Raw genomic sequence first — 25884 nt, forward strand, 5'->3', positions numbered from 1 at the left:
AAATCAATGTATCATCAAGTTATGAACTAGAATTATAAAAATATTAAACATATTCAGAAACAACCACCTACTAAACATTTGAGTATAATGGAATCTTTTTTTTGCCAAAACTAGTTTTGTAAAAACACAGAAATTAGTTTCAATACGAGGTTTATTTATCATTGATTGAATCGTGACCAGTGATGTACCGATGGGAAAAATGCCATCTTCCCGGGTTTTTCGTTTTAACCCTGACGAAATACGGCTTTTTTCGTTATATCGAATGTATGATGTTCATTTGATGTTTTTTAACCTTTCGGCAGTCGCGCTAGTGCACTGAGTACACGCTGCTCTGAAAATCTAGCGAAATCGTCTTAGAGCACCAGCGGCTGCTCGTTCAGTGGGCCATTACCTTTGAGAGACCGAAAATAAAAGTCGCAAGGATAAAACATACTTTGTAGAACCCCCTCCAGATATTTTAGCACGTAAAAATCGAATAGAAACATCAAGCGTAAAAATCGGACAGAGATCCTTGAGCATGAGAATCGCTTAGAATATTCTCACCCGAAAAAGTCGGCAAGGATGAACATCCAGTATGATTCGCTCACGGGAAATTCCGTACAACGTTACATTCAAGATTAAAAGTTGTATAAAGAAAAGACATTTGTAAGAACCGGATATACTTTTTTACGGTTTTAATTCTGTAGGACATAATCGAAAAGCTTCTGTCCTATTTTTAAGCTTGAAGTTTAAATCCAATTTTCACATTCTAATATATTTATAACGGGTTTTACGAAGCATTTTCTGTTCTTGTAACTTTAATTTCGGTCCATTCCATATTCCAACTTGTTTCATATAATAGTGGGAACAATAGTCATTGTTACTCTGACTAGTGAAAATTAGAATAAACGTGTGATGCCCAAACTACTTTTATTCTGCTTGTTACTCATGTTAGGGGTTGCTATACTTTTAGCGAAATGAGGTAGGTATTCACACAAAATTTAGAAAATACCTATTTAGTTCGGTGAAAAGTAAAAGTGAGTAATATGCAGAAAGCGAGTGGCCTTGACATTCGTCATTAGTATGAACCGTAATCAGAACTCTCACAAATCGCAATCCGAATTCATTCACTGAAAAAAATCCAAACGTTAATTCTATTTGCTTCAAACCGCTTAAAATTCATATGAAGAAGAAATGCTATTGTTATCTCGCGCACACTTATCTTCTATGTGTCAACTGTATAAACTATGTATGAACACACATAAGTTATATGTGCATATTGTTATAGAATGGGGTTTTATGTGCCCAATAGTTATGAAATGTGAATGTAAGATTAATATTTCTTGTAAATACACACATTAGGTTTATGTGCCAGCAAATAGTGTCTATATGCCTCCGTTAATTGCAAAAATCTATGTGTAAAATCAATAGGCATAACGTTTACTTTTTTTTGAGTGTTCGGCATCAACTACATCAGCAACAGTAGAAAAAATGTTTAGTACGTTTAGAAACGCAATCGGCTTAGTCCAAAACGTGTTGAAAAGTTTTATCACTCATTTAACCACAATATTTGTAAAGAAATGTTGGATCACCGCTATAGCAATGAATCAATCGAGGAAAACCATTCAGAATTCATATAACATACAACATTAATGTTCAATTACTAAAATATCACAAAATTGCAAAAAACCCAATCTTCCCGCGAAAATTGTTGGTTTTTCCCCAAAATTATAAAAACCCGATTTGGTACATCACTGCCCGTGATCATCGATACTAGTCAGATTAGTTGTATTGGGGCTAATTTCTGATCAACTATTCATTTTTACGGTAATGTTTTCTCGATTAGATCTGTTCGCATTCTGCTACTATCGACAGAAGGCTGATAGCACCCAGTCGTCGCCGGTATAAGGACCAAATATCATCAATAGACTTAGACTCGCGTGGAGGAATGAGATAGGAAACTTGTGAGAATTTTGTTATCCCACCATTTGACGACCCAGGATCATTCGCCAAAGCGAACACAAACGGTCCTTTTCAGAACCACCATTATTTTAATGAAGAATTAATTACAAGTCTTTCCCTTTTCCGAAAAATCCCGTTGATGACCTACATATTCATATAAATACCCACCCTTCTTTTTTATAGCGGACTGATAGGACTGCAGCTTAGAGCTTAGGGGATCTCGGTCCGTCTCGCGAGATTTGCAAAATTGGACGAATTAGCAACTGTCTGCCAAGTAAACACCGGTCCTCGGGAGGAGGACTAAATTGTACGCCTGTTTGTCTCGAAGTGTGTAAACGTCAAGTCTCTATTTTGTCTAGTCCAATGTATTAAGCTCCTAACAACGCGTGTTAAATCGTCAGTGATGCAATTAAAACTTCACATTGATTCCGCTTCTGTCTTGTTCCTGATCTCCTCTTGGGTCCCCTAGGTCTGAAGCGAATCAATCGACTATTAACTAATTCAGAAAGCGCTGATAATAACCGTAATGCCCACGAATACAAATTTCCCTGTAACTATGTATTCTGCCAGTTATTATTCCTGTTCTAGTGTGTATTAATGATTGTTTTGTTTGATCATCAAAAGTAATTAAAGATTTTAATTATTAGAACTAACTTATAGCGAATAGACATCCAGTTTCGAATAAACAAGTTGAATATTTGCTAGACCATTACGACGAGCATACTGGCATCCCTAATAAACATCGTATGATTTAAGAGTTTAACAACATGTTCTGCACTCAAAAAAAGTAAACGTTATGTCTATTGATTCTACACATAGATTTTTGCAATTAACGGAGGCATATAGACACTATTTGCTGGCACATAAACCCAATGTGTGTATTTACAAGAAATATTGATCTTACATTCACATTTCATAACTATTTGGTGCATAAAACCCCATTCTATAACAATATGCACATATAACTTATGTGTGTGCATACATAGTTTATACAGTTGACACATAGAAGGTATGTGTGCGCGAGATAACAATAGCATTTCTTCTTCATATGAATTTTAAGCGGTTTGAAGCAAATAGAATTAACGTTTGGATTTTTTTCAGTGTGGGTATCATCCAAACAATATGTGGAATCGTTGCACTATATGATTTAAAGTTCGTGTATATTTTTTTTATTATGGATATTCCATTACAATAGTTTACAAATTTTGGGTTAATTGCATGAAGTTAGGAAAAAATGTGTTTTCTAAGTAAATTTTGGGTCGCTGAGCACGAAAATCATATCCATTTTCTTTTTCAAAGAACCGTTTTGGTGATTTTTTTTTTAAAAAAGGTGTTTTTGAGCACTTTTTGCAGTTTTTAGCCAATATCTCAGGAACAAACCTTCCGATTACCATAAACGACTCACCATTCGAAAGGTATTGATGTGCAATACCTATTCCAAAAATGTATAACATGTTAGGATAAAATGTCAACTATTTAGGGTTAAGAGCAACCAAAGTCAAAAAAGTAGTGTTTGGTAAAATTACTAATTTTTGGTTGATTTTCATAAAAAAAAATAAATCAGCAAAAAAAATCTTTTAAAATCTTATGTGACAGGCAAACTTTTCACGTGAATTTTAAGCCTAAGATCACGAAAATCCGACAAAAACTGGTGATGTTATTAGGCACCGAGTGAAAATTGCTCTGTTTTTCACATATCTCTTTTGGTCTTAAATAAGATTACACTAGTTTACAAGAAAAATGAAGTTACGAGAAAAAGTGTTTTCTAGATTAATTTTGGATCGCTGAATACGAAAATAATACTCTATTTCTCATTCAAAGAAGTTCGCGGTTTTCTTTTGCTTCCGCTTTTTTGTTTTTGCTCTATTTTTTATTACAGAAAAATAATTTTTCATATTTTCAGAATCTAATGTGACAGATTTCAACAATTTTAAGGTAATCGCGATAAGCTAAGAAGAAAGGTTCTTCTTCAGTTAATTTTGGATCGCTGAATACGAAAACCAAGTCCATTTTTTCAAAGAAGCATTTTCAAGATTTCTTTGAAAAAGGTTTTTTGGGCACTATTTTAGTTATTTGTCAATATCTTGTTTAAAAAGGATCCGATCGAAACAGTTCGAAAGGTATTGATGTGCCCTTTCCGAAAATGTATAAAATGCGTAGATCAAATCTCGACAAACATTTGATTACGGCTTAAAAGCCAACTGTCAAAATTCTCTTTAAAATGAAATTTCAGACAAACTGTTACACGCCAATCACAGATGTTTATAGTAAACAAAAGAAAAAAGTTTTCTCTTGCATTAACTAGGTACTATGAACTGCGTTTAGCCAGTAACGGTTTGTCCGGAATTTCCTTTCAAAGAGAATTTTGACAGTTGGCTTTTAAGCCGTAATCGTATGTTTGTCGAGAAATGTACATTAAATTTTATTATTAATTTTATTAAGATTACAATCGACCAAAGTAAAAAAAGTCTAATGTTCGACCTTTTTTAAAAAAAAAATGCATATTTCTGGTAAATTTTTTATAATAAATCAAGAACAAGAAAATTATTTTAGAATTATATGAGATACACAATCTTTTTGCATAAATTTTAATCCAATGGTCACAAAAGTCGGATGAAAAATGTAGATGGTTTGAAGCACTGAGTGAAAATTGTAACTTTTTATTTTTCGCGCAATGATACTTCCGGCTGAAATAATGTTCTATACTTGATAGTTATTGTTTGTGTTGGGTACTGTCTTCTCGAGCTTGCATCCATCCATCCTGCGGCATTTGAATGGTTTTGGATATTTTATTGTACAGCTAAGTGCTCTTTTTAAAATGTGGAAATATCGTTGGAAAAGTTTTTTGTCTGTGGTGAGTACATATTCTCCGAATTAAAGGAATTTTAGCCTTCTGCTTCAACAGGCTTCACAGCAGATTCTCAGTTCACAGAATATTGCGTTGCTAGTGCTACGATCCCACTGAGACTCCTTCCCGATGGGGACTCGAATATTTGACGACTGGCTTATGAGACCAGTGCTACACCCTCTAAACCGCCGCACCAGGGTCCGCTAAAATCATAAAAATTCCATTTCGCTCAATGTGCCATAGCATCAACATTTTCCATCCGATGTTAGTGATATTAGGCTTAAAATTAACGTAAACGACAGAACCACCTTTTGTTGTAACCTCTCAATTACCTTTGGATGTGCCATTTACTCAACTTTTACGCTTGAGATGGATGTCTGTTCTCTGTGACGAAATTGATGTTGCTTCTCAGTTTTGCACGCCCCAGGGGGAACTTGGCCTTGATCCCACTGCTCTGTCATTGATGTTACGTGATATTCGTTGTTTGGGGTTCATTCATAAACAAGGTCTCGCAGAAAAAGTCTAAAAATTGTTGGTCAAACCTAAATATTTGAGACAATGCGAGTGTAAATGAGATACTAAAACCGACGAATTGAAAAATATCAAAACGTTTATTTGTCTTCAATACACTGCTCAAAATTGACAAACTACAAATTTTGTTCTCATCGGTATACAACGCAGCTGAAATAACGAAAATGCAACAAAGGTACCAAAACTAACGAAACTAAAATGATGAAACTGTGAGCTTGATACTAATATTATGACTTTATTTTTTCTTCATAAGGCTCTTTTAAATGTCTTAATTGCGGATGTTCGTTCCTTCGAATGAAAAGTCAGCATTGGTGAGCATTTCTGCTGAATAATTGAGGTAAAATCAGCATGATTGAAATAAAAGCATTGAGAATGTCATCGCCTTTTGCTAGGTTTGGGTCAGATGTGAGTTTCGCTGTTTTCCAAAATTATGCTTGAATTAAACAACTAGATAATAAACTATATGACAACCATGAAAGATCTACTCAATTATTTATGCTTCCGCGAGAACGTGGAAAATGGGGGTGGCTAGCAATGGTGACTATCATACTGTTCATCTCTGGTGGAATTGTTATGAGATTGTACTTACCATTTGCTAAGCAACTCTTGAAGTCAATGTGAAATCCGCCAAAAGCATCATCACAACGCAACATAATGCTGTTTTCTTGTTCTGAGTCTTTTTAAGTCCCTCCGCGCTAGTTTTTAAGGGAGTATTTCTTTCTTCAGTCACTAAAACAGATACGTTCGATTTTATGCTTATCATTATAGTTTATACAATTTTCGATTCTGATACTTTTTTTGTGTTGATTTCAATCTATTATTTTTCATAACTTGTATTACTTCTCTCGCAGGCCCAACCGGTTGCGCACGATTTCTTACTCATTAAAGCAAAACTTATTAAACGATAGTTCAATTCAGCTTTGTAAGCCGCGCCCTTTGATCCTCATAGAAAAAATGTTACTATTGCATTACAATCAACTGTTTGTTTTATGAAAAATTAATTCTTCTTCCATGCTTCTATTAATACCTGCGATTTTGATCCATAATTGTTATTACATTGCTGTTCAATACCTGGCGAGAACTGTGTTGTTGCAACTTGTGCCGATGCAGGAACTAATAATGTGCAAAAATGGCAGTTCTACTACAATATTTCGAATCATACCGTTGTCGAAATTTTTCTTTTCAAGTGTTGGTTTAACTACAATCTATTTTTCAAAAAAAAATCTGTTGGTTAATAGCGATTAGAAATAACTTAGAGAAATAGGTTAACTGTTTTGCCTCATGTAAACAGAAACACTTTTCTGTCGTATTTAAAATATTATTAATAATCAAACTTATAACGCACCATCATCGTACAAGTAAACTATAAAAATGTGTCTGTATTGTGTATGGGATTTTCTTCTGATAGCTTTTTTCGATGGCAATAGATTGATCATTTCGCTACATTGTTGATTAATTTTTTCTTCCGTCCGTGAAGCGCGATCAATAGAGTGTGGGGAAATACGTGCGATTTAAGCGGGATTTGTCGGTTTTCCAGCAGGCGGTGGTCAACGAACTGGCCTAGTTTTAGGAGAGCTAACATTAACTCTTAGTGGATTGAGCTGACTGGGCCTGCTCCTTTTTCAGCTGCTTCTGTCGCATTATATCGGCATCGCTGTTTATAAAATAATCGGATTGACGATAGATTGTAAAGAGTTGGTAGAAAAGGAATCTCAATCGCAAACAGTGAATAAAAAGGAAAGTATGACGTTACACATTTATTTTAGGGTTACAAAAATAAGCATTCTTGGTCATTCCATGTAGAATTGAACCGAATTTGAATTAAATTAAATGGATGAATTGAATAATAGTTCAATACAACGATGTTCACTCTTTGACAATCGCACGTCTTTTCCCAACTATGGTGGGTTGAATCTAGAATAGAATAAACAAAACAGAAAAGATTTGGTAAATAAAAGCTTTCTCAATAATAGTTGCATTGGAGATCTCGTTTGTCCATCAAGGCTATCGAAGATGGTTAAACTGTGTTATTATGCCAACATCTTTAACACGTTATCTTGTTGAGGTTTCAACTGAATGCCAGTAGTTTACACAAGTTTTTGAACACCAATACATCAAGTAGACTGTTACAGCCCCACGCGTGTGCGCTCACGAGTAGTACAAAATAAAATCTAATCTGAAGCGCGAAAATATTTTATCGCGCCAGCAAGTTAACGCCGTGAATAAAATGTAGTAAAGAATATGCTTGAGGTGTAGGGAAACATGGGGGGACTTAAATTCAATTTGATTTGAAAATTAAAGCAGTTTTCAGCTATCAATTCATGATATGATATGCACCAGCTCATAAATAACGCCATGGGTTACTACAATGACCTTAGCGATTTGATCTTGTGATTCGGCCTTTTGTAGTTCGGCCTTTTGTGGTTTTCGGCCTTTAGTGATTTCGGCCTTTTGTGATTCGGTCTTTTGTGCTTCGGCCTTATGTGATTCGGCCTTTCGTAGTACTCCCCTCTATTTTGATGCAAACTAAAGTGCTCCTCGTTTGTATTTAGACAAATTTCGTTAATCTTGTGACAAACAAAGTTTTTTATGTTGACTACGCCAATATGACGTCATGTCATCCTCTTGTGTAACCTCGATTGTTGTTAAAAAATGCATCAGCGGGCTTCTTGAACCCCTTCCGCGAGTGTTCGAGTTATCCCTAGGCTAGGGGGAATATTTTCTACTTATAGAAAAACGGTCCACGTTTCCGGTCCATAAAAAGGGAAACAAATATTACATCGATAATTATCGAGGAAATTCGTGCTTAAGGCGGTATCCAAACTATTCGAATTGATTTCGTTTCCGTTCAATCTTACTTTGAACGACGTACTCCTCGTCGGTTCGTTAGTGTAAAGCGAGCTGTACTATATGATGCTTCGTTTTCGCCCTCCCGCAACTGCCGTTAGGTCTGCTCTGGGATCTAGAGGCAGATGCAATGGTGTTTGCATGCTAGACTATCAGTTAATCCAAATAAAACATCAATGGTGCTTTTCTCGCAACCAAGGATTACAACCGGAGCTCGTCCATTGTTTTTTTTACTCTGAAATTATTGTCGCGAGTAAGGACGTTGGAGTGATTCTCGGTTCATAACGTAATTGGACAGCTCACATCGATTTCAGGATCAAGAGAGCTTGCATGGCCTTCGGCCAATGCATACGACCTTTCGGCGAATGTTGGGGACTCAAACCCAAGTACATTCAATTTGAGGGAAGTTATAATCAAGGTGATTCAGATCGTCTGCTTGGGGAACGACATTCAGCGAGTTATACGCAAAAACCCCTGCAAAAGGGTCACCGACCTCTGATCTATCTTCGAAAATGGACTGCTTCGAGTAGGGGTCGCTTCCCACAAATCACTTTCGTATGCCGACATCTTCTGGAGAAGGACGCTCTGGTGCGGATGATGATCTGTGATTTACACTAAATCCAAAACAGATGTCTTCCGTTTAGTTCCACTATAATAATAAAAATGAAAAACAGTTGCATTTCGCCATCAATTAGATACTAGTATTCCAACTATTACTTATTATAATCTTCTTCAGTATTCATATCAGTGCGACATATCAGTAGAATGATATGAACACTGAAGAAGACTATAAGTAATACAGTGAAGACCCGTTTTAATGAGCCCCATGGTGAATTTTAGGCTGATAAAACGGGGACATTGACAAAATCCGAACAAATATTTTTCTTTCTTTTTAAGAAACCGAAGCTCTTGAAATACTCTTATTTAATCCCTAGATATAGCCTCATAACCTTTTTTGATTATTTAGCTTAAATTTCCTTAAGGGTGCTGACAGCGCAAAATAAAAAAAGGGTGCGACCACAACGCCCCCAGCAGCCGTAAGACATTAGGTGGTGGTGTGCTTATCACCGTTCGCCATGATACAAAACCCCGTCTGATCAATGATGGCTGGTGGGCGAGCTCCGAGCAAGTGAAACTTTCCGTGGTGCAGCAAGTCACCGCTGCCGTGAATCTCACTCATTCTTTAGGTCGCTCATCGATCGAACTTGCCTCGATAATGCTGTTATTTTTGCAACAAACTCCAAGCTGATGGCATCTAGTTATCCAGATCCAGATAATGTACCCTCAGGCAGCTGGCGTTCCTATCTCTATATACAGAGTTTGACAATAGGCAACATCGTTTTTCCACCGATCAATGGGGGTCAGTTTGATAACGTCAAAATCGCTTGAAATATCACCAACAAACAGCAGTAACAGTAAACAATAGAAAACAATGCACACTTTCTCTATTTGGCAGCGGTACAAAAGGCCGAATCACAAAAAGCCGAAACACAAAAGGCCGAAGATGTTCTAACCTACCACAAAAGGCCGAAACCCGAAAAGGCCGAATCACAAAAGGCCGAATCTCAAAAGGCCGAATCACATAAAACCGCAAGTCTAACATGCATCAGAAATCGAATGATCTAATCTGTTGGTATTGATGATACTTTAGTATTGCCCATGACTAATATTTTAAATTAAAATGGCGTTTACAAAAAGCATAGGTAATAATAGAAAACTGATATGAAAAAGTCAGTTTGGCTAAATGTAACCGCTAGCCACAACCATTGTTTGGTTGTTACACTGCTCTAGCGCATGCGGCGAAGCCAGTGCGATGCGGCCTAGCCGCATAACCGAGGCCAAGGATCCGAAGCGGCGTAAAGCCGCGGCCTCGCGCAAGCAAACGGCGGAAGCGGCGGCCTCGCGCAAGCAAACCTGTGATCCGCTCGTTTGCCCGGATTACTCAAACATAGGGGCTTAAATTAGTTTAAGTTCGACGGAGCGGAGCGATATCGGACAGCACTTGTCATGAAGCGATGTGGCGTAGCCACATCAGGCTTCGTGTTGTTTATTTATTCCAATAAAGCGGCAAATATGCAACGAGAAAAGTGTCGTAAATATTCCAAACATTATTATTCTATTGAAAAAAATCGTAAAAAATCACTCTTAGAAAGTTTCCAGTTCCAACCGCTCTACATATTTACCATTCTGAAAAGGTATATCGATATTTTGGAGACCCCGCTTTTTGCCAACTTCGTGGAATAACTTCATTGTGTTCCGTCTCGAGTTGGTGATTATGGATCCATATTAGGCTTAATGCAAGCAGTAGCCTGTGGAACAGCGACCAACTTGCCGTGTTTAACATTCTACATGACAGGTAGTATGGAAAGTTGCGCTCAAACTGATACTATTTACTAAATCATCATTAAAAGTTTTCAGTTCCAACTGCTCTACATATTTGACATTCTTTTTGGACCAGTCGGCCAAACGACATTCGGCCTACCGGCTTTCGGCCTAATGACCCAGCACCTTAATATTCGCTGCATATTTACAGCGAGAAAGATGACGTAAATATGCTAAACATTATTTTCAATGGTTCCAATCAAATTCTTTCAAAGGTTCCAATCAAATTGTTGAAAGCTGATCATTCGTTTAAATCTTGTTTTCAGTTCCAAAGACTTTCTCACCCTATTTGGTGCATTCGACCTAGTGTGCCTCGCCCTAATGACTATTCGGCTATATATCCTTCCGCCGGATAACACTTTGACTAATGACCCCCAGCATCGTTCTAATCTACTACAAAATGCCCGAAAAGACCTTATCAGAAAATATGTAATGCGGATAAGTGCATATTTTTACGAAAAATGGTCAATCAATGTTGAACAGATTTTTAGATATTCTGCCATGTTAATTATTGTACTATCTTTTCGGGCATTTTTCCTTGTTTTTAACATGAGCTGTTCTTTTGAATTTAATTTAATTAAATCAAAATTCAATTAAAGCAGTTCTCAGCTATCAATTCATGATATGATATGCACCAGCTCATAAATAACGTCATGGGTTACTACAATGACCCTAGCGATTTGATCTTGTGCTTCGGCCTTTTGTGATTCGGCATTTTGTGGTTTTCGGCCTTTTGTGATTCGGCCCTTTGTGCTTCGGCCTTATGTGATTCGGCCTTTCGTAGTACTCCACTCTATTTTGATGCAAACTAAAGTGCTCCTCGTTTGTATTTAGACAAATTTCGTTAATCTTGTGACAAACAAAGTTTTTTATGTTGACTACGCCAATATGACGTCATGTCATCCTCTTGTGTAACCTCGATTGTTGTTAAAAAATGCATCAGCGGGCTTCTTGAACCCCTTCCGCGAGTGTTCGAGCTATCCCTAGGCTAGGGGGAATATTTTCTACTTATAGGAAAACGGTCCACGTTTCCGGTCCATAAAAAGGGAAACAAATATTACATCGATAATTATCGAGGAATTTCGTGCTTAAGGCGGTATCCAAACTACTCGAATTGGTTTCGCTATTTTCTTTCACTACTAACACTACACTGCAAACGACCAACAGGGTTTATGAACGATCGACAACGACCAACCTGCTCTAGGTCACACGTTGGTTGATGGCTTGCAAACCGATGCTATTTAGATCTGCGGATCTATCTGCGGACTTCGGCAAAATCGCAATAGTGAAGCTGAACAAAATACTCGATATTCATAGACAACTCCTGTGCAGGTTTCGTTCCAACCCCGATGGAAGGCCGTAACTCCAAATCAGCATGAAGTACTGTCTATCTGCACCATTCCGTGCTACATTCGGCATTCCACAAGGAAGCCATCTCGGCTGAGTAATATTCCTCCGCTAGTTTAATGACGTCAACATTAAAAGGACCCCACGACGACATGAAATTTTTTCGACAATTACTGGATAAAACCGATGCCGAGTTTCTTACCAGCGAGCTTTAATACGTAATGCGATTATATACAGCCAGTTCACTCGGAAACAACATTCGATTCAGTTTAGCTTCAATGATCTCGGATTCGTTATGGATTCAGTAGGGCTCAAATCACTTGCTTCATTTATCGTGTATAAGGCATCAAGACGGCTTGGCTTCATCTTCTGAATAGTGAAAAACTTTAGGGACATATACTGTCTAAAATCACTCTGTTGCGCATTGGTTCGCTCAACTCTAGAATATAGTTCTGTTGTTTGGAACCCGTACTACCAGAATGGCGTTGACAGAACCGAGGCTATCCAACGCCGATTCATACGCCTCGCACACCGACATCCTCATTGTCGAAACTGATTTCAGCTGCTTGGCTACGAAAATCGTGGTTAGTTAATACAGCTTGACCCTCTAGTTATCCGAAGGGACTGCTTTCTAACCCTGTTTGTCTTGGATTTACTGTGTGCTAGGGTGGATTGCTCTAGAATCCTCGGGCGCCTGGATATTCAAGCACGCGTTCGAGCTCTACGCAGTAACTCTCTTCTGCGATTACCGTTCAGGAGAACCAGTTATGTTCGCCAGAGCGCCTTTATCGGATTTAAGCGTATAGCAGTGTTGCGACATTCTACTAGACGAGGAATTCGATAAAAGCTAAAATATTATCCATCCTTAAATGTAATTATTTTAAGCTACACCGTTGCGGCCAAGGCGTGCGATACAATAAATAAATAAATAATTTTATATCGTTGCGTGCTCATACGATCTAATTTTTTTTGGTTTCCGCTAATTGTATGCATCAAGTCGCAAATCTGAAACTGAATTACTGGTGATTTCTGACGAATTCTGTTCAAACCCGTATTATTTTCCTAGAGCTGTCAGCCAATTTAAATTTGCTTAAAATATTCAAAATGGCATTAAAATGCTCTGTATTATTGTAAAACTTTCAGAAGACGTACAATACGAGAGCACGTCATTTGGCATAAGTTCATTTGGTATAATGTTATGTGCATTTGGCAGAACAGCAGGTGACACATGATTTCGTTTGGCATAATGTCCATTTGGCATAATGGTCAATTTACATAATGTTCGTTTGACATAGTGGTCTTTTGGAATAATTTGAAATATACATTAAAATCCCTGTTATATTAAATTTAGGGCGTATAAACAAATCATCCAAATTCACTTTGAGCGGAATTCCGGGCAAACCGTTATGCTTTGTAAATTGTAATTTTATTGAGCACGATAACCTGTTAGTACAGACTTTGGTCAAGGTAGTTTGGTACATTTTTAAAAGGGCTATTATGCTAAGTGACCTTATTACAAACGGACTTATGTCGAAAGACAATTGCAAAAGTCAACTTAGATAACTCCTTAGTAATGCCTGGCTATTTACCTAGAAAATACGATGATATATGTCGATCCGAAGCATTGAGTTCACGAAACTCGAAAATAATATTCGCAAAACACTTGTGAGTCATCTCCATTCGCAAAACGTTTTATTTCACGATATGATCGAAATTCTTGCGTTTTTGAAGTAGAGTGTGGCAGATTTTTATATTTTGCCAATCACTGTTTTGATGAGATTCCAATTTCAAATATGTACAGAATGCGTAGAACCACTAATGATCAGAGGTTAAACCTACCGTTGTTTGCGCTGCTCGTGAGTGAGCCCGTCCTCCTTGGTTTTTGCCTTTCCAGTTTGTTGCTTCTTCATATTCCTTTCCCGGGCTAGTTCACGTTGATTACCACCTGGATTGAAAAGAAAGGACCTTCATCAAATAATATATCGCCTTCGAGGTGCATTATATTGAACATATGCCATATTATATTATATTATTAAGTTTTACAAAGATTACTTGGCCTATTATTTAATATAACCCTTAAGTTGTACAGTACAAGTTGAGGGTTATATTAAATAAATTACAAAACGGAATTGAGTACACTGAAATAAAACTTGAACCATTTCCTATAAGTGTATGCTATTAGTGACCGTTTCAAAATTAAATCTACAAAATCTACAAGAACAACCATTAGAGAATTTTTAGTCAACCGGCCTATTCCTGCCAAGAGTTCATGTGCAACAAACAATAACAAAGCAGTAAAGCTACATAAAAAGAACATGACAAACGTTCATTTTCTTTTATCATTTCTAAGCTAATAATAGACCGTACTTTCGTGAATAAGGCAGATTACTCAACCATCTTTAGACGTATTCAATAATTTCATACACAGCGGAAAACATCATTCGCCGTTGAATTAATTAAATTTAAGTAAATATGGAAATAATTCCATTACATGTTGGAAATAACGAAGGACAGCAATGAGTAATGGCGATGGAATGCATTTTGTTTTTTCGACCATCTTTGAAACCTTTGTAACAAGAACGGAAGCCACTTTACGCAACCCGTCGAAATTGCAAGGAATACTTATTCCAACAGAATTTAACCATTATATCGATTGGCAAAGAAATTTCAATTCATCTTAGTACAAAAGCTTATGAATCATATTTTCTACTTACGAGTCATTTTCTGGAATATTCACACTTCTATAAAATAATCTATGCTCCAGTGCACTTCCGCCCACTAGTGGCTAGATTTATTTGTACTATTCCCTGTTGAAGTGAACACTTAAAATGCTTAATACGCAAGTATTTTTTCTTTGGCAAGCCTCCGACCGATTTTCTTAAGGATTTAATTTAGTGACGAATGCAGAATTTTCAAATTACGACGACGATGGCTGCCGTATCTGACGTACACACTTAACAAAAAGTACCCAAATATGGATGCATTTCCACCCATTTTGCAAAGGCGATATTTTGACATAAAGACACGCGGAGAGCTACACCCCAGTGAGCAAATTTTCTGGCAGAGACTCTGCCAGCATCAATTTCGCTTTGCTCAACTTTTGCTAACATCTTATGATCCAAGAGCTTCTGTCCTGTTCAGGTTATCATCCATACAATATGTGGAATCGTTGGACTATATGGGTAAAAGTTTGTGTATAATTTCTTTTTATTATGGTGGACCGCTTTTTAGTTGGACCTCCGCTAGTTGGACCATTGTCCAACAAAAAGCATCTGAATGTCAAAATCCTATCTTTGACAATCAATCTGACAATTATTAGAGATGTAATAGATGCAATTACACTTCTAACGTCTCCTTTGGAGAGTTTTTGACATCTGTCAGTCGTTCCAACTAACGAATCAAATTCGTTAGTTGGGCATAGGTGTGGCCCAACCAGCGAATCACGACTGTAGTGATAAACAAGATTCAGGCTTGATTCAATCAATGCTGTTGCTTGAAATTACGAACAAATTCATTTGTTGGCTTTTCAATAGTTTCAACAAATATTTCGTTTGAAACAACAAAATCATGATAAGTTTAACCGAACAAACAAGTTCGAAGAAACAAAAACAAATCTTTTGTATTAACCAAAGGAGAGCAACTCAAAATTAGTTGAAGTTAAAGATTCTGTTGGTTTTTAACAAAGGGATCAGTTAGAACACAGAGAACAGACATCCATGATCGAACAAAAATATTTAAAAAACGTGTGTAAACATTTGAATTAATATACGATAAACACTAGCGCCACCACACCAACCTATACCAACTATCCGTCAAATTCATACCGGAACCGGTTCGAAATCCTGAATGGATTCAGTATGGAATCTTGCTCAAAGAAAACAACCGATATAGACTCTATCGGTTCATGCATTTGAGCTGGAATTCATGCTGGAAGTTCAAGCCGGTTTCGGACTAGTTTGACTGGGTAGACGAAAAACCGCTGTCAATTCTGTCGAACTCAGCCACAAAAAAAAACGTGACGACAGTAGCGCATCTGCTTGGCTATCCCAACTACCTTCGAAATCGTTAAAGATTTTACACAAGTTGAATGCTGAAGATGGACGTCTGTTCTCTGTGGTTAGATCTAACAAATTTTATTTTGATTCAAATTCCCCATTGTTTACATATTTCGGTTTTATTATTAACCCTTTCATGCCCAACTTTTTCCTAGCGCATGCAGGGTTTCAAAATTATTTTTCCTTGAAAACGGTAAGATCAAGAAACACAAAAAGTCTTATTTCATAAAGATAGGTGCTAGAAGCTGCCGAATTTTTATCTTCTAATGCTCAATACATTTCTCCTAGAATATTTACAATAATCCAATTGCGTGGAATATGTAGCCAAAAACAGTCTAAATTGATAAGTTTTATAAATATTCAAAAATATTGCAACATAACAGAGATGTATGAAAAATTCATTTTCCGTCGTCAACTTAAACTGTTCCTGGCAGCACTGCTCCATCGGAATCCAATCAGACTAATTGCAATAACTTTAGTTCTAGAGCTGGTCCTTGAAACTATTAATACTCAAATGAAAGGCAATAGTCACATTTATTAGCCTTACTTGTTTTTGTGAGCAAATTTTGCCTTAATCAAAAGTTATAGCTGTTTAAAAACGTTGTTGTCCACAAACAACATGGGCATGAATGGGTTAAGATGTAATATGCTTTCGCAGTAAAGTGATTTTTCCATTAGGAAGTTTTAAGCCTACTTGTCATGTGCATAAGGAGATAAGCAAATCTTATAAACTAACTTATAAACCACAAAAAGAGCTAATCGTTGCAATTGGTGATTGCAACGATTTTTGTCGGAAATTGTTTATAATACTGTTCGTCATAATTTCTAATGTTTCTGTGTTTGCGAACCTGTGCAATTCGTTTGTGCTAATCCAGGAAGAACGCTTTAAAATTATTTTCAGATTTTTTTCTTAATCCTTTGAAGCGTATTCTTCCTAGCACTACAACAACTTGCCCAAATTGACACTGCATATGGCATTTCCGGTCTAAATATTTACTGCATTTTGCCTGGATTCCTTCAATGTGATCTTTAAAATTAAGTTTTTTATCGTAAATCAAACCCAAGTATTTAACTTGATCTGACCACGTTAAATTCAAACCATTAAATTTAATAATATGGTTATGATTTGGTTTAAGAGAAAAAGCTCTTGCGGAAAAACAATCAATTGTGTTTTTTGCCACATTAGTGAAAATTTTCCATTTTTCAGATACAGCGCAAATTTGTTAGTTGGGTCACGACCTCGCCCCAACTAGCGAATCGTATCCGTTAATTGGGGCAACTGACAGCTGGCAAAAATTACTCGAGGGAAACGCTGATTCTTTGTTTTCTTTCAATAAAAAACAAACAGAAATATTTTACGGTTCACGAAAGTTGGCTATTTCCTTCCAGTTTAAATTTGATTTTTGTGACGAAGTATGTCATTGTTGTTCTTTTTGCCTTTATTTTTTTTATAGATTCCTTCACATAAAACAAGAAATGGATACACCGTCGAAAAAAGTCGATAAAGCGCAAGCATACTACGTTTCCATAGCTAACCTTCAACCGAACCGAACCTTCAAAAGTTCGTAAACCAACCTCTCTGCGACACTAACTAATTTATACTGAATGGAAGAAGCGCAACATCTAACACATTTATTTCACAAAAAACATTCCGGAATATGAATTCAAAAAATTAAGTTCCATTGAATTTCAAAGTATGATTTTTTTCTAGATCGCCACAGAAATCAACCAATAAGCCTCTTGAAATTGATACCTTTCAAACGTCAATCAGTTTTTGACTATCAGTTTTTACATAAGAATGTCTTTTAGTTGGGGCATTCCCCAACTAGCGAACACCCAACTAACGAACAAATTTGCGCTGTAATCATAGAAAATATTCAAGCTTCTTTGCAATCGACTGCAGATAATTGGAAGGCTTCTACCTGTGCTAGAAATGCTAGTATCATCACAGAAATGTGACTTTTTACAGCCTAAAGGTAGATTTGGAAGATCAGAGGTAAAAATATTATATAGGATTGGTGCGACACTTGACCCCACGAGGGACGCCTGCTTTAAGGAATAGCTTATTAGATGTACAATTCTGATAAGATACTTGTAAGGCACGGTTAATAAGATAATTTTTGATTACCTTTATTATGTAAATTGGAAAATTGAAATCCCACATTTTGGGAATTAATCCTTTGTGCCAAATACTGTCGACAACTTTTTCGATGTGTAGAAGAGCAGTGGAATAGCCCTCTGAGATGAGTTGATGAGTAGTTGAATGTCCAACACGAAATCCAAACTGCTCGGAAGGAAAGATAGAATGGGGATCTTTAATTTGGAAAAATTGCCTCAGTTTTTCATATGTATTGATAGCAGGTGTCCTTACGAGTAAACTCATATCATTCTCAAACCTTAATTATTCTTTTCTGATTTTTAAATTTAAAAAAACCAAATTAAATTCAACCAACAAACTGACAGTTGTCTTACTAAATGACGTATCTGAAAATATCACGTTCGCCTCATTGTTAACCGGGACATCACCCCACACAGCATGATCGGGTACTTTTGCAATCCGCTAGCAGCCTGCCATCCCAAGTTTCATCTGCAAACTATGGTAGATCTGATAAGGCAACCTATAGAGTCGTGCAAGTCGCATGGGTTTGGATGTGTTATTGTCCTGAAAGAAAACAGACTAAAATGTCTTTTTCGATAGTTTCGGGCCTAAAAATTGAAAAAGGACTGAGATATTAACTCACGGTACTAATCTGTATCAGAATATGCCTTAACCCGCACACCCCTAAAGATCCCTATTCTCGTTGATATGTGATTATCGATTTAGTTGGGATATTTTTTTCAAATAATTTGTTAATAGGAGAGAGTAAACTAATTGGTCGATAGCTAGATGCTTCTGCTGGATTTTTATCTGGCTTTAGAATAGGAATAATCTTGACGGACGTAGAACCCAGTTAAGCTCAGCCGGAAATGAATCAGAATTCTGGCTGGTTCCAGTTCGTATTCCGACTCCAGTGACACAACCGATTCTAGTTAGAACATTATAAAAACAACTTTAGAACAGGTGGCTAAATCATCACATTCGGAACACCGTGTTCTAGATGTATTTTGACATATCCAAACAGAGATGCCAGGTTTGCAGACAAGTCTGCAAATTCGCAGACTTTTAATTTAAGCTGCAGATTTCTTCGATGACGCAGATATTTGCAGATTTTGTAGTTTGGTTGCAGATATTTGCAGATTTTTTAGTTTGGTTGCAGATATTTACAGATTTATGAATGTAAAGACTTTTGATTACACTACCTTTCCTGACATTTTTGTTCTTCCCAGACTTTTAAATTTATTATTGCAGACATTTGAAAAAAGTACCTGGCATCTCTGTATCCAAATTATCCGACGGCTTGTCATTTTGAAACAAATTTACATCATAGCATTGCAAACAGCCTAATAATAAATGCAACGGTAATTATATTATATTGATAATCTTATATCACTCAACCAATTTATCAATTGGGTCATTAAATGAGAAAAAAAGTCGTTTTTTATTACTTACATCGATAAAGCTGATTTTCGTGATTGCAACAATGTTTTTTTCCAACTCAGGAAACGTGAAAATAATATTAAAATTTAAAATAAAGAAATATGTTGACAGTCTGGATTTGACACTATAGGAAGGATTTGACATATCGAATTTCACGACAAATGATGCCCTGTCAGAAAAAATTAGGGCATGTTTTCTCGGTTTTTCCGGAGGGTTATTTTTATTTGACATAAACACCATCCGTTGCATATCAATATTAATTCGTCAAAACACCATCCGTTGCATATCAATATTAATTCGTCAAAAGGGGAAAGTGTTTTTTGTAAACAAACTTGTTTCGCTCATTAGTCAGAGTGGAATTTCATGAAAAATATGCGTTAATGTAAAATTTTACACTTCGTAGAAGTAATTTCAATTGTTTTCTGCTTTGAAATTATAGTAAATTAAGAGAAAAGAGCTTATAACTACTAGAGGTCGCATGTCGCTGCTAACACTGAAAATTTATCATCTCGCTCTCACATATGCTAGGCCCATTAGTTTGACACCTATAGCCCCGGGTACACACATGTCAAAGTAATGGGATACAACACGCTAGAGCGAGACCCCATGTTTCAGTCCGTGAATACATGGAGACAGTAGCGCTTTGCTCTCTCTAGTAGTTATAATCTCTTTTATTAAGAGAAATCATCAAAATAAAAGCTTGTTTACAAATATTATTCGCCCTTTTGCAAATTTAATATAAATATAGTTTTTTTTCATTTCGGGTGTAGTCCTGATAGGCCAGATGTAAACAACTGCAGTTTTCCTATGTATGGTTGCTAAGTTTACATAAGAAACAAAAAAATCGTTTTTACGTATCGCAACGAAATTTTTTTTTGAAATAATATTATGTATATTGGACCTAAAATTTATCGAATGGAACGGAAAACTATATATAGCTTAATGACCCAATTGTGTAATCTAAATAGAAATTCTTATGCTGATTTCGGTTTTAGGTCAGAGTCGCCCTAGGTTCGCTCTAATATTTACAAAACCCATTCAAAAGAGACAGCTCAGAGCGAACCTAGAGCGACTCGATTCTAAAAACGAAATCGGCATTAATTTCTCTGCACACTACTTATGGGATTTTTCAATGAAAACCCCCGGGGAAGTGGATTGCACTTGTGTTGCATTCTCTAACAGAAGAGCAGGCCACTAGACGTGTTTCATTCCCACTGCTAGAATGTGCAATCCACTGAATCAATGAAAAACGACATCTACAACGCCGAATTTGGCATCACTTGCAGCGGTATAGCCAGCGTAAACAATTGCATAACGAAGGGCTGATTTTCGCAAATGTGGATTTTTAATCAGCCTTTCGTTATGCACCTGGATATGCAAGTGCATTAAAGTCGTGTTTCATTGAAGGCGAGGCAAACGCTCCAATATTTCAAGTCCGACCAAAGAACCGATGTATTCGTGGATTTTCGCAATGAGTTAAAATTCTCAGGTATAGATGTATCAAAATTTATTGTAAAAAATAAAATGCCAGACGAAAATAAGGTTACATGTGCCTATCAATATTTCAGTTTTATCATCGTTAAAAGTTGTTTTCGTATTTACACTACGGAAGGTGTTCGTATACAAGTGTGTTGAGTTAAATTTGAATCTATAAAAGTAGTCCGAAGAAAAGTAGGTAATGTAAATGGAAATAGATTTTAACAAATGAAATCAACAGTTCTTTTTTTCAGAAAAGAATGTTAACCTTTCAACAAAATAATAAAGCGATATGGCAGTTTCGAAATCTGTCTTCAACTAAAACGTTATTGTAAAAGTTAAATATTTTCTTTCTACCACAACGTTAAGCACTGCTATTGATCACCATTTTCAAGATTTTCGTGTTATCCTAAAATTTAAATTTCCTAAACTCTGCCACAACGATATAATTTTTGAATTTGTTTTACGACTTATCCCTAAAAATGGCCGAATGCTCAATATTTAGTGTGTTTCAGCTGAATTGCCATTGAAATTGCTAGCTGAGAAATGTTTCTAGAATAGTATGAAGTGTCACCCTTCTTATCGACAGCACTAACTACAGTCCAGTTTTCCATATTTTACTACCTTCCAGAAAATTAATACGCGTATTACATATAGCCAATTTGTATTTTCTTCCTAATTACAACCTCTGCTAATATGTATCCGTATACGATAACATTAAATGTCGCTTTGCGACCGAAAGAAAGCAATTATTAAATTATAGAACAGATAAAGAAATATTATAAAACCTTGGTAAAGTAAGCTAAAAATACGTAATCCTAGTTGTTGTCACATTCCCTGTTATGCAAAATGTTTTACTAACATCTTGCAAAAAATTAAAGAAAAACTATCTACTTGGTAGCTTCACTTAATCCCGTTGTCTTCCCGCGCCTCTGCTGCGAAAAACTTAAACCTAGCTGTACAACCAACAGATGATTGCGCAATAGAATTGTCCCATTTCGTATCCCTATACACATATGGTAGTTACGTTAGCAGCTAGTTTAATTCATTCATTTGCTATTTCATTCTGGCTCGAACATTCGCTTATTCCCGCTACTAGCGGCACTCTTTTGATTCGATTTAATTTTTGTTTGTTTAACTTAAACATTATACCCTTGTTTTGCATTTTCTTGAGCAAAATCCTTGTTTTTTGTGAGAAATAGTACTAGTTTGCATTAAGAATAAAAAACTCAATGTAGGATGTTATCGATTCTAGTACTACAATCAACCAGCAGTTTTTATTCACATTAATCCCTTCCGTCGGATAATTCACCTAAAAAACTATTAGTTTGCAGCTTCACTCAGTTAGAGTTCAAAGAACACAGCTCACAGTTGTTCTGGGGACCACAGAGACCCCCACAGGACGGTGGCATTTTGAATGCCAGCACACCAGCACTTTGGAAGTTGGCATAGTTGTTCCAACAGGCGGCCGCCGCTGCGGCAGCTGCTGGGACTTGCCATAGAGCTGCAGCATTCGATGCAAGCTGCTGCTGATGTTGCTGTAAAGTTGCTTGCTGTTGCTGTTGTTGTTGCTGCTGCTGCTGTTGTTGCTGTTGCTGGTGCTGCTGCTGCTGTTGTTGCTGCTGACTCTGCTGATGAGTACTTTGATTTTGTGGGTTACTTTGATTACTCTGATTTTGATTTTGTTGTTGACTCTGTTGTTGCTGCTGCTGTTGCTGGTTTTTCTTGGATTTTGCTCGGGAGGAACCTTTACTGCGGGTGACAGTACCTCCCTGGGTTTCTACTCACATGACCTACAAATGGAGCCAACATTCAATAAATTTGTTATAGGATACCTTTAACATTTAGTCACCTGAAGAATTTGACTCGCCTCAAAGGCGGTGCCGGGCAGTAGGATCACTGGGGTGGACACGTGCCCAGCCTCGACACAAACCATGTTCGGGTATTCATCATCACCAAAATCTTGACACTCGCGGGCTTTGTCCATCCAGGGATTCCAAACGACTAATACGAAAAAGAGTGATTTAATAACGGTATTATAGAAGTGCTTATAAATAAAATAATTTACTCACCAGTATCGGGAAAATTATACTTCTGCAACCGCATTTTTCGTCCGGACACAACATTGGTAATAATGTGCTCCTGTGGTGTATGCTGGTAGATTCTGTCCGTCCATTCATTGATTGTCACTACATCACGACCTTCTTGGTAAATAGCACCATCCCTAGTCTGTTGGAAACATACACCATTTTGTTATCAATTACCAGTCATGCCAGATATTTGAATGGAACCGACCTTATCTATAAAAGTACACCCGTGTAATCCGGTGATTTGACACCGCCGAACATCTGGAACCTTCAAGTAAGTGTGCAGTAGTAGATTGAAGGAGAATGTGAGTTCTTTGCTAGGATTGTACACGCCGATGTGGAAATGCAGTTCCTTTTCTCGAAGAATTAACCGATAGGTTATACGGAATCTACGAGAAAAATGATTATAAGAAATGAAATATAAAACGATTGTTTACTGCCGATTGGTACTTACGGGTAATTCCACATGGATCGCGTGATTTCATTATCCATTAGGCTGAAGACTGCTTCGACATCACCACTTGGTAAGCGTTCGGGTGCTCGTTCCAGTGTCCACCGTACCACCCGTGCAAAGCCATGCTGAGGTCCAAAGTTCCAAGCGCCGAATTGTGCTGTAGGTGCAAAATGATCATTTTATTAGAACGAATAGTTCTGAAACCCTAAACTAGCTAAGTACATTTTTATATGGATATAAGATAATACAAGATTTGATCATCTGATATTAACATGAGTCTTTTTTCTGCGGGTTGTCCTATTGGAGCTGTATAGCTGGATTCTTGCAAGGGCTCCTCGTTAGGATCACTCACTACAACTGCAGACGAAACGGGAAATGTCACCCACTAAAACACTGCTTAAGGCCAAGTGCAGCGGGCCGTGATTCTGATTGTGATGTTGAGTGAACGGTTCAAAAGTATGGGCGTAGGGACTTTACGATCGCGTGGGAACGAGCGTTTATTTGGGTGCGCTTGAGACCTCGCTAATCGGGTTATTAGTGCTATAGCGTTCATTAGATCATTGTGGCGTGTTTGTTTTTGTTTTGGAAATCTTGGCTGTAGTTGTGGATGATCGCTATGGTATGTGTATCATCGCGAAGGGCTCGGGCATTTGTAAGTCTATTCACATATTTGCGTGTGTTCTTGGATGATCGCGCTGACCGTGAATCTGGTAGTTGATTTTCAGTATTCGGTCCAGATGTTAAAAGAGTGAGCAGCATTGTTTTCTGATTGATCCATCTGAAGCATGAATCTAGGTTTCTAGCGTCGAGAGTGGTCCGGAAGTCCGGACACAACCGATGCTTGATCGCGCGAACACGGGCTCATTCTTGAGACCACGTTTGAACATTTGTAAGTGCTAAACCGTTCGCTTAGTCACCAGGATGTTATCCTGTTTGCGAGTTCGCGGACGTAGATATATGTGGATGAACGCGAATAGCTCGAGCGTTTGTATGATTATGAATCTAATACTGAATTTTTGGTGTATGGTTGAGATGCTTTCTAGTAAGTTTTTGCATATGACTAGAGTTCACAATCATGTCGCCATGGTACGTATTGTCTATAGAATTTGGGCCTTTTTTTGTATTGGTCCAACTGAAGACACCGACCTATGCTACTAGGGCCGAGGGTACGGACTTACGGACATGACCGATTCAAGTTCGCCCGAACACATATGTTTGTAGGTCCGCGCTTGAGACCGCCTTTATGAGTTTATATGTGTCTGCTAGCGTGTATGTATGTAAATTCGCGTGGATATTTATTTATTCGAATATTCGCGTGTGTTCTTGAATAATCTGATGCTTAATTTCAGATACTAGAAGAGAGATTCCTGATACCATTAAATTACCCGTTCATTGCCACGTGTTGCCTAGTGGACAGGATCGACATTTTTTGTTTGTCCAACTGAAGGCATTAATATAGGCTTCTAGGACTGAGGGTAGAGACTTCCGGATATTACCGATTCATGATCGCACGAATAAAGGTGTTTGTAGGATTACTCTTGGCGGTGGTAGATAGAAAAATTAAATGCAAAAACTGTCTTTCGATTTATCGAAATAAATACGGTTAGTTTACCTAAAGGATCATTTGGATCCAATGGACATATATTTAAATCCGATTTATTTACTTTAATTTAAACACTCAAACGAATATTCGAGAGCGTAAATGCATCTGTTTTTTCGCTCTCGAACCATGAGCGAAAAGCTCCTAAATTATTCGTTACTATTCAATCAACCAACCATATACTTGTGCAATACAATATCAATACAATACAATATACAACAATATACAACCCCTCAGCTACTTGTTGTTGGCTACACAGTGCAGAAATAACTAGAATAACACATATTAACGGGGCCCCATGGTTGTGGAGGGACGCTATCTGGGAAGCTGAGCTGCAAGCAACCGGGCGGGTCATAGGTGGTGGATAAAGCTTAGTCGCGATAGCAACTAGTTGTAATTCGCGACCCGAACCAGTAGCGGGGGCTGACAGCGGGTGTGGTTAGACGAGGTAGTGGGCCCTGCACGTTCTAGGCCTAAATACCACATGCCCTAAAGCAGCCCTGACAAGGCGAGCCAGCGCCGCCTTTAAATAAGCACTTAACCCAAATCTGTCTCCTCTCGTGATCCTTCAGCGTTACTGCAAGGTTGGCGCAGACCTAGCTAGCCGCCCATAAAAATAGCATGCTCAGGAAGTTCAACAAGAAATTTCGGATGGACAAACATGGCACAGAGGTACGCAACGGAAACGGACAATACACTGGAAACTTGGGACATGGAACTGCAGGTCGCTTAACTTTATCGGGAGCACTCGCATACTTGCCGATATAGTGAAAGACTG

At 37.4% G+C, this 25884-nt stretch overlaps 2 protein-coding genes across 2 annotated transcripts in view; both read right to left on the reverse strand.

The window, feature by feature from the left end:
* Positions 1-6063: 6063 nt before the first annotated feature.
* On the reverse strand, positions 6064-14863 carry LOC131681695 (putative SERF-like protein). Its single transcript, XM_058962665.1, has 3 exons — positions 14611-14863; positions 13736-13841; positions 6064-6974 (listed from the first exon to the last, which is right to left on the reverse strand). Exons 1-3 carry the CDS (start codon positions 14615-14617, stop codon positions 6902-6904), a joined length of 186 nt encoding a protein of 61 aa, XP_058818648.1. The 5' UTR covers positions 14618-14863; the 3' UTR covers positions 6064-6901.
* A 6118-nt stretch (positions 14864-20981) lies between these two features.
* The window catches only part of LOC131681697 (uncharacterized), a 145233-nt gene continuing 140330 nt past the window's right edge, over positions 20982-25884 (reverse strand). The window contains exons 4-8 of the mRNA XM_058962667.1: positions 23507-23663; positions 23261-23441; positions 23038-23194; positions 22818-22969; positions 20982-22758 (exon numbers count right to left, since the gene is read on the reverse strand). Of these exons, the coding sequence (XP_058818650.1) occupies positions 22750-22758; positions 22818-22969; positions 23038-23194; positions 23261-23441; positions 23507-23663 (656 nt within the window). The 3' untranslated portion in view covers positions 20982-22749. The remainder of the gene's footprint in view (positions 22759-22817; positions 22970-23037; positions 23195-23260; positions 23442-23506; positions 23664-25884) is intronic.

Source organism: Topomyia yanbarensis, chromosome 2 (genome assembly GCF_030247195.1).
Source record: "Topomyia yanbarensis strain Yona2022 chromosome 2, ASM3024719v1, whole genome shotgun sequence".
In the NCBI taxonomy this organism is placed as follows: domain Eukaryota; kingdom Metazoa; phylum Arthropoda; class Insecta; order Diptera; family Culicidae; genus Topomyia; species Topomyia yanbarensis.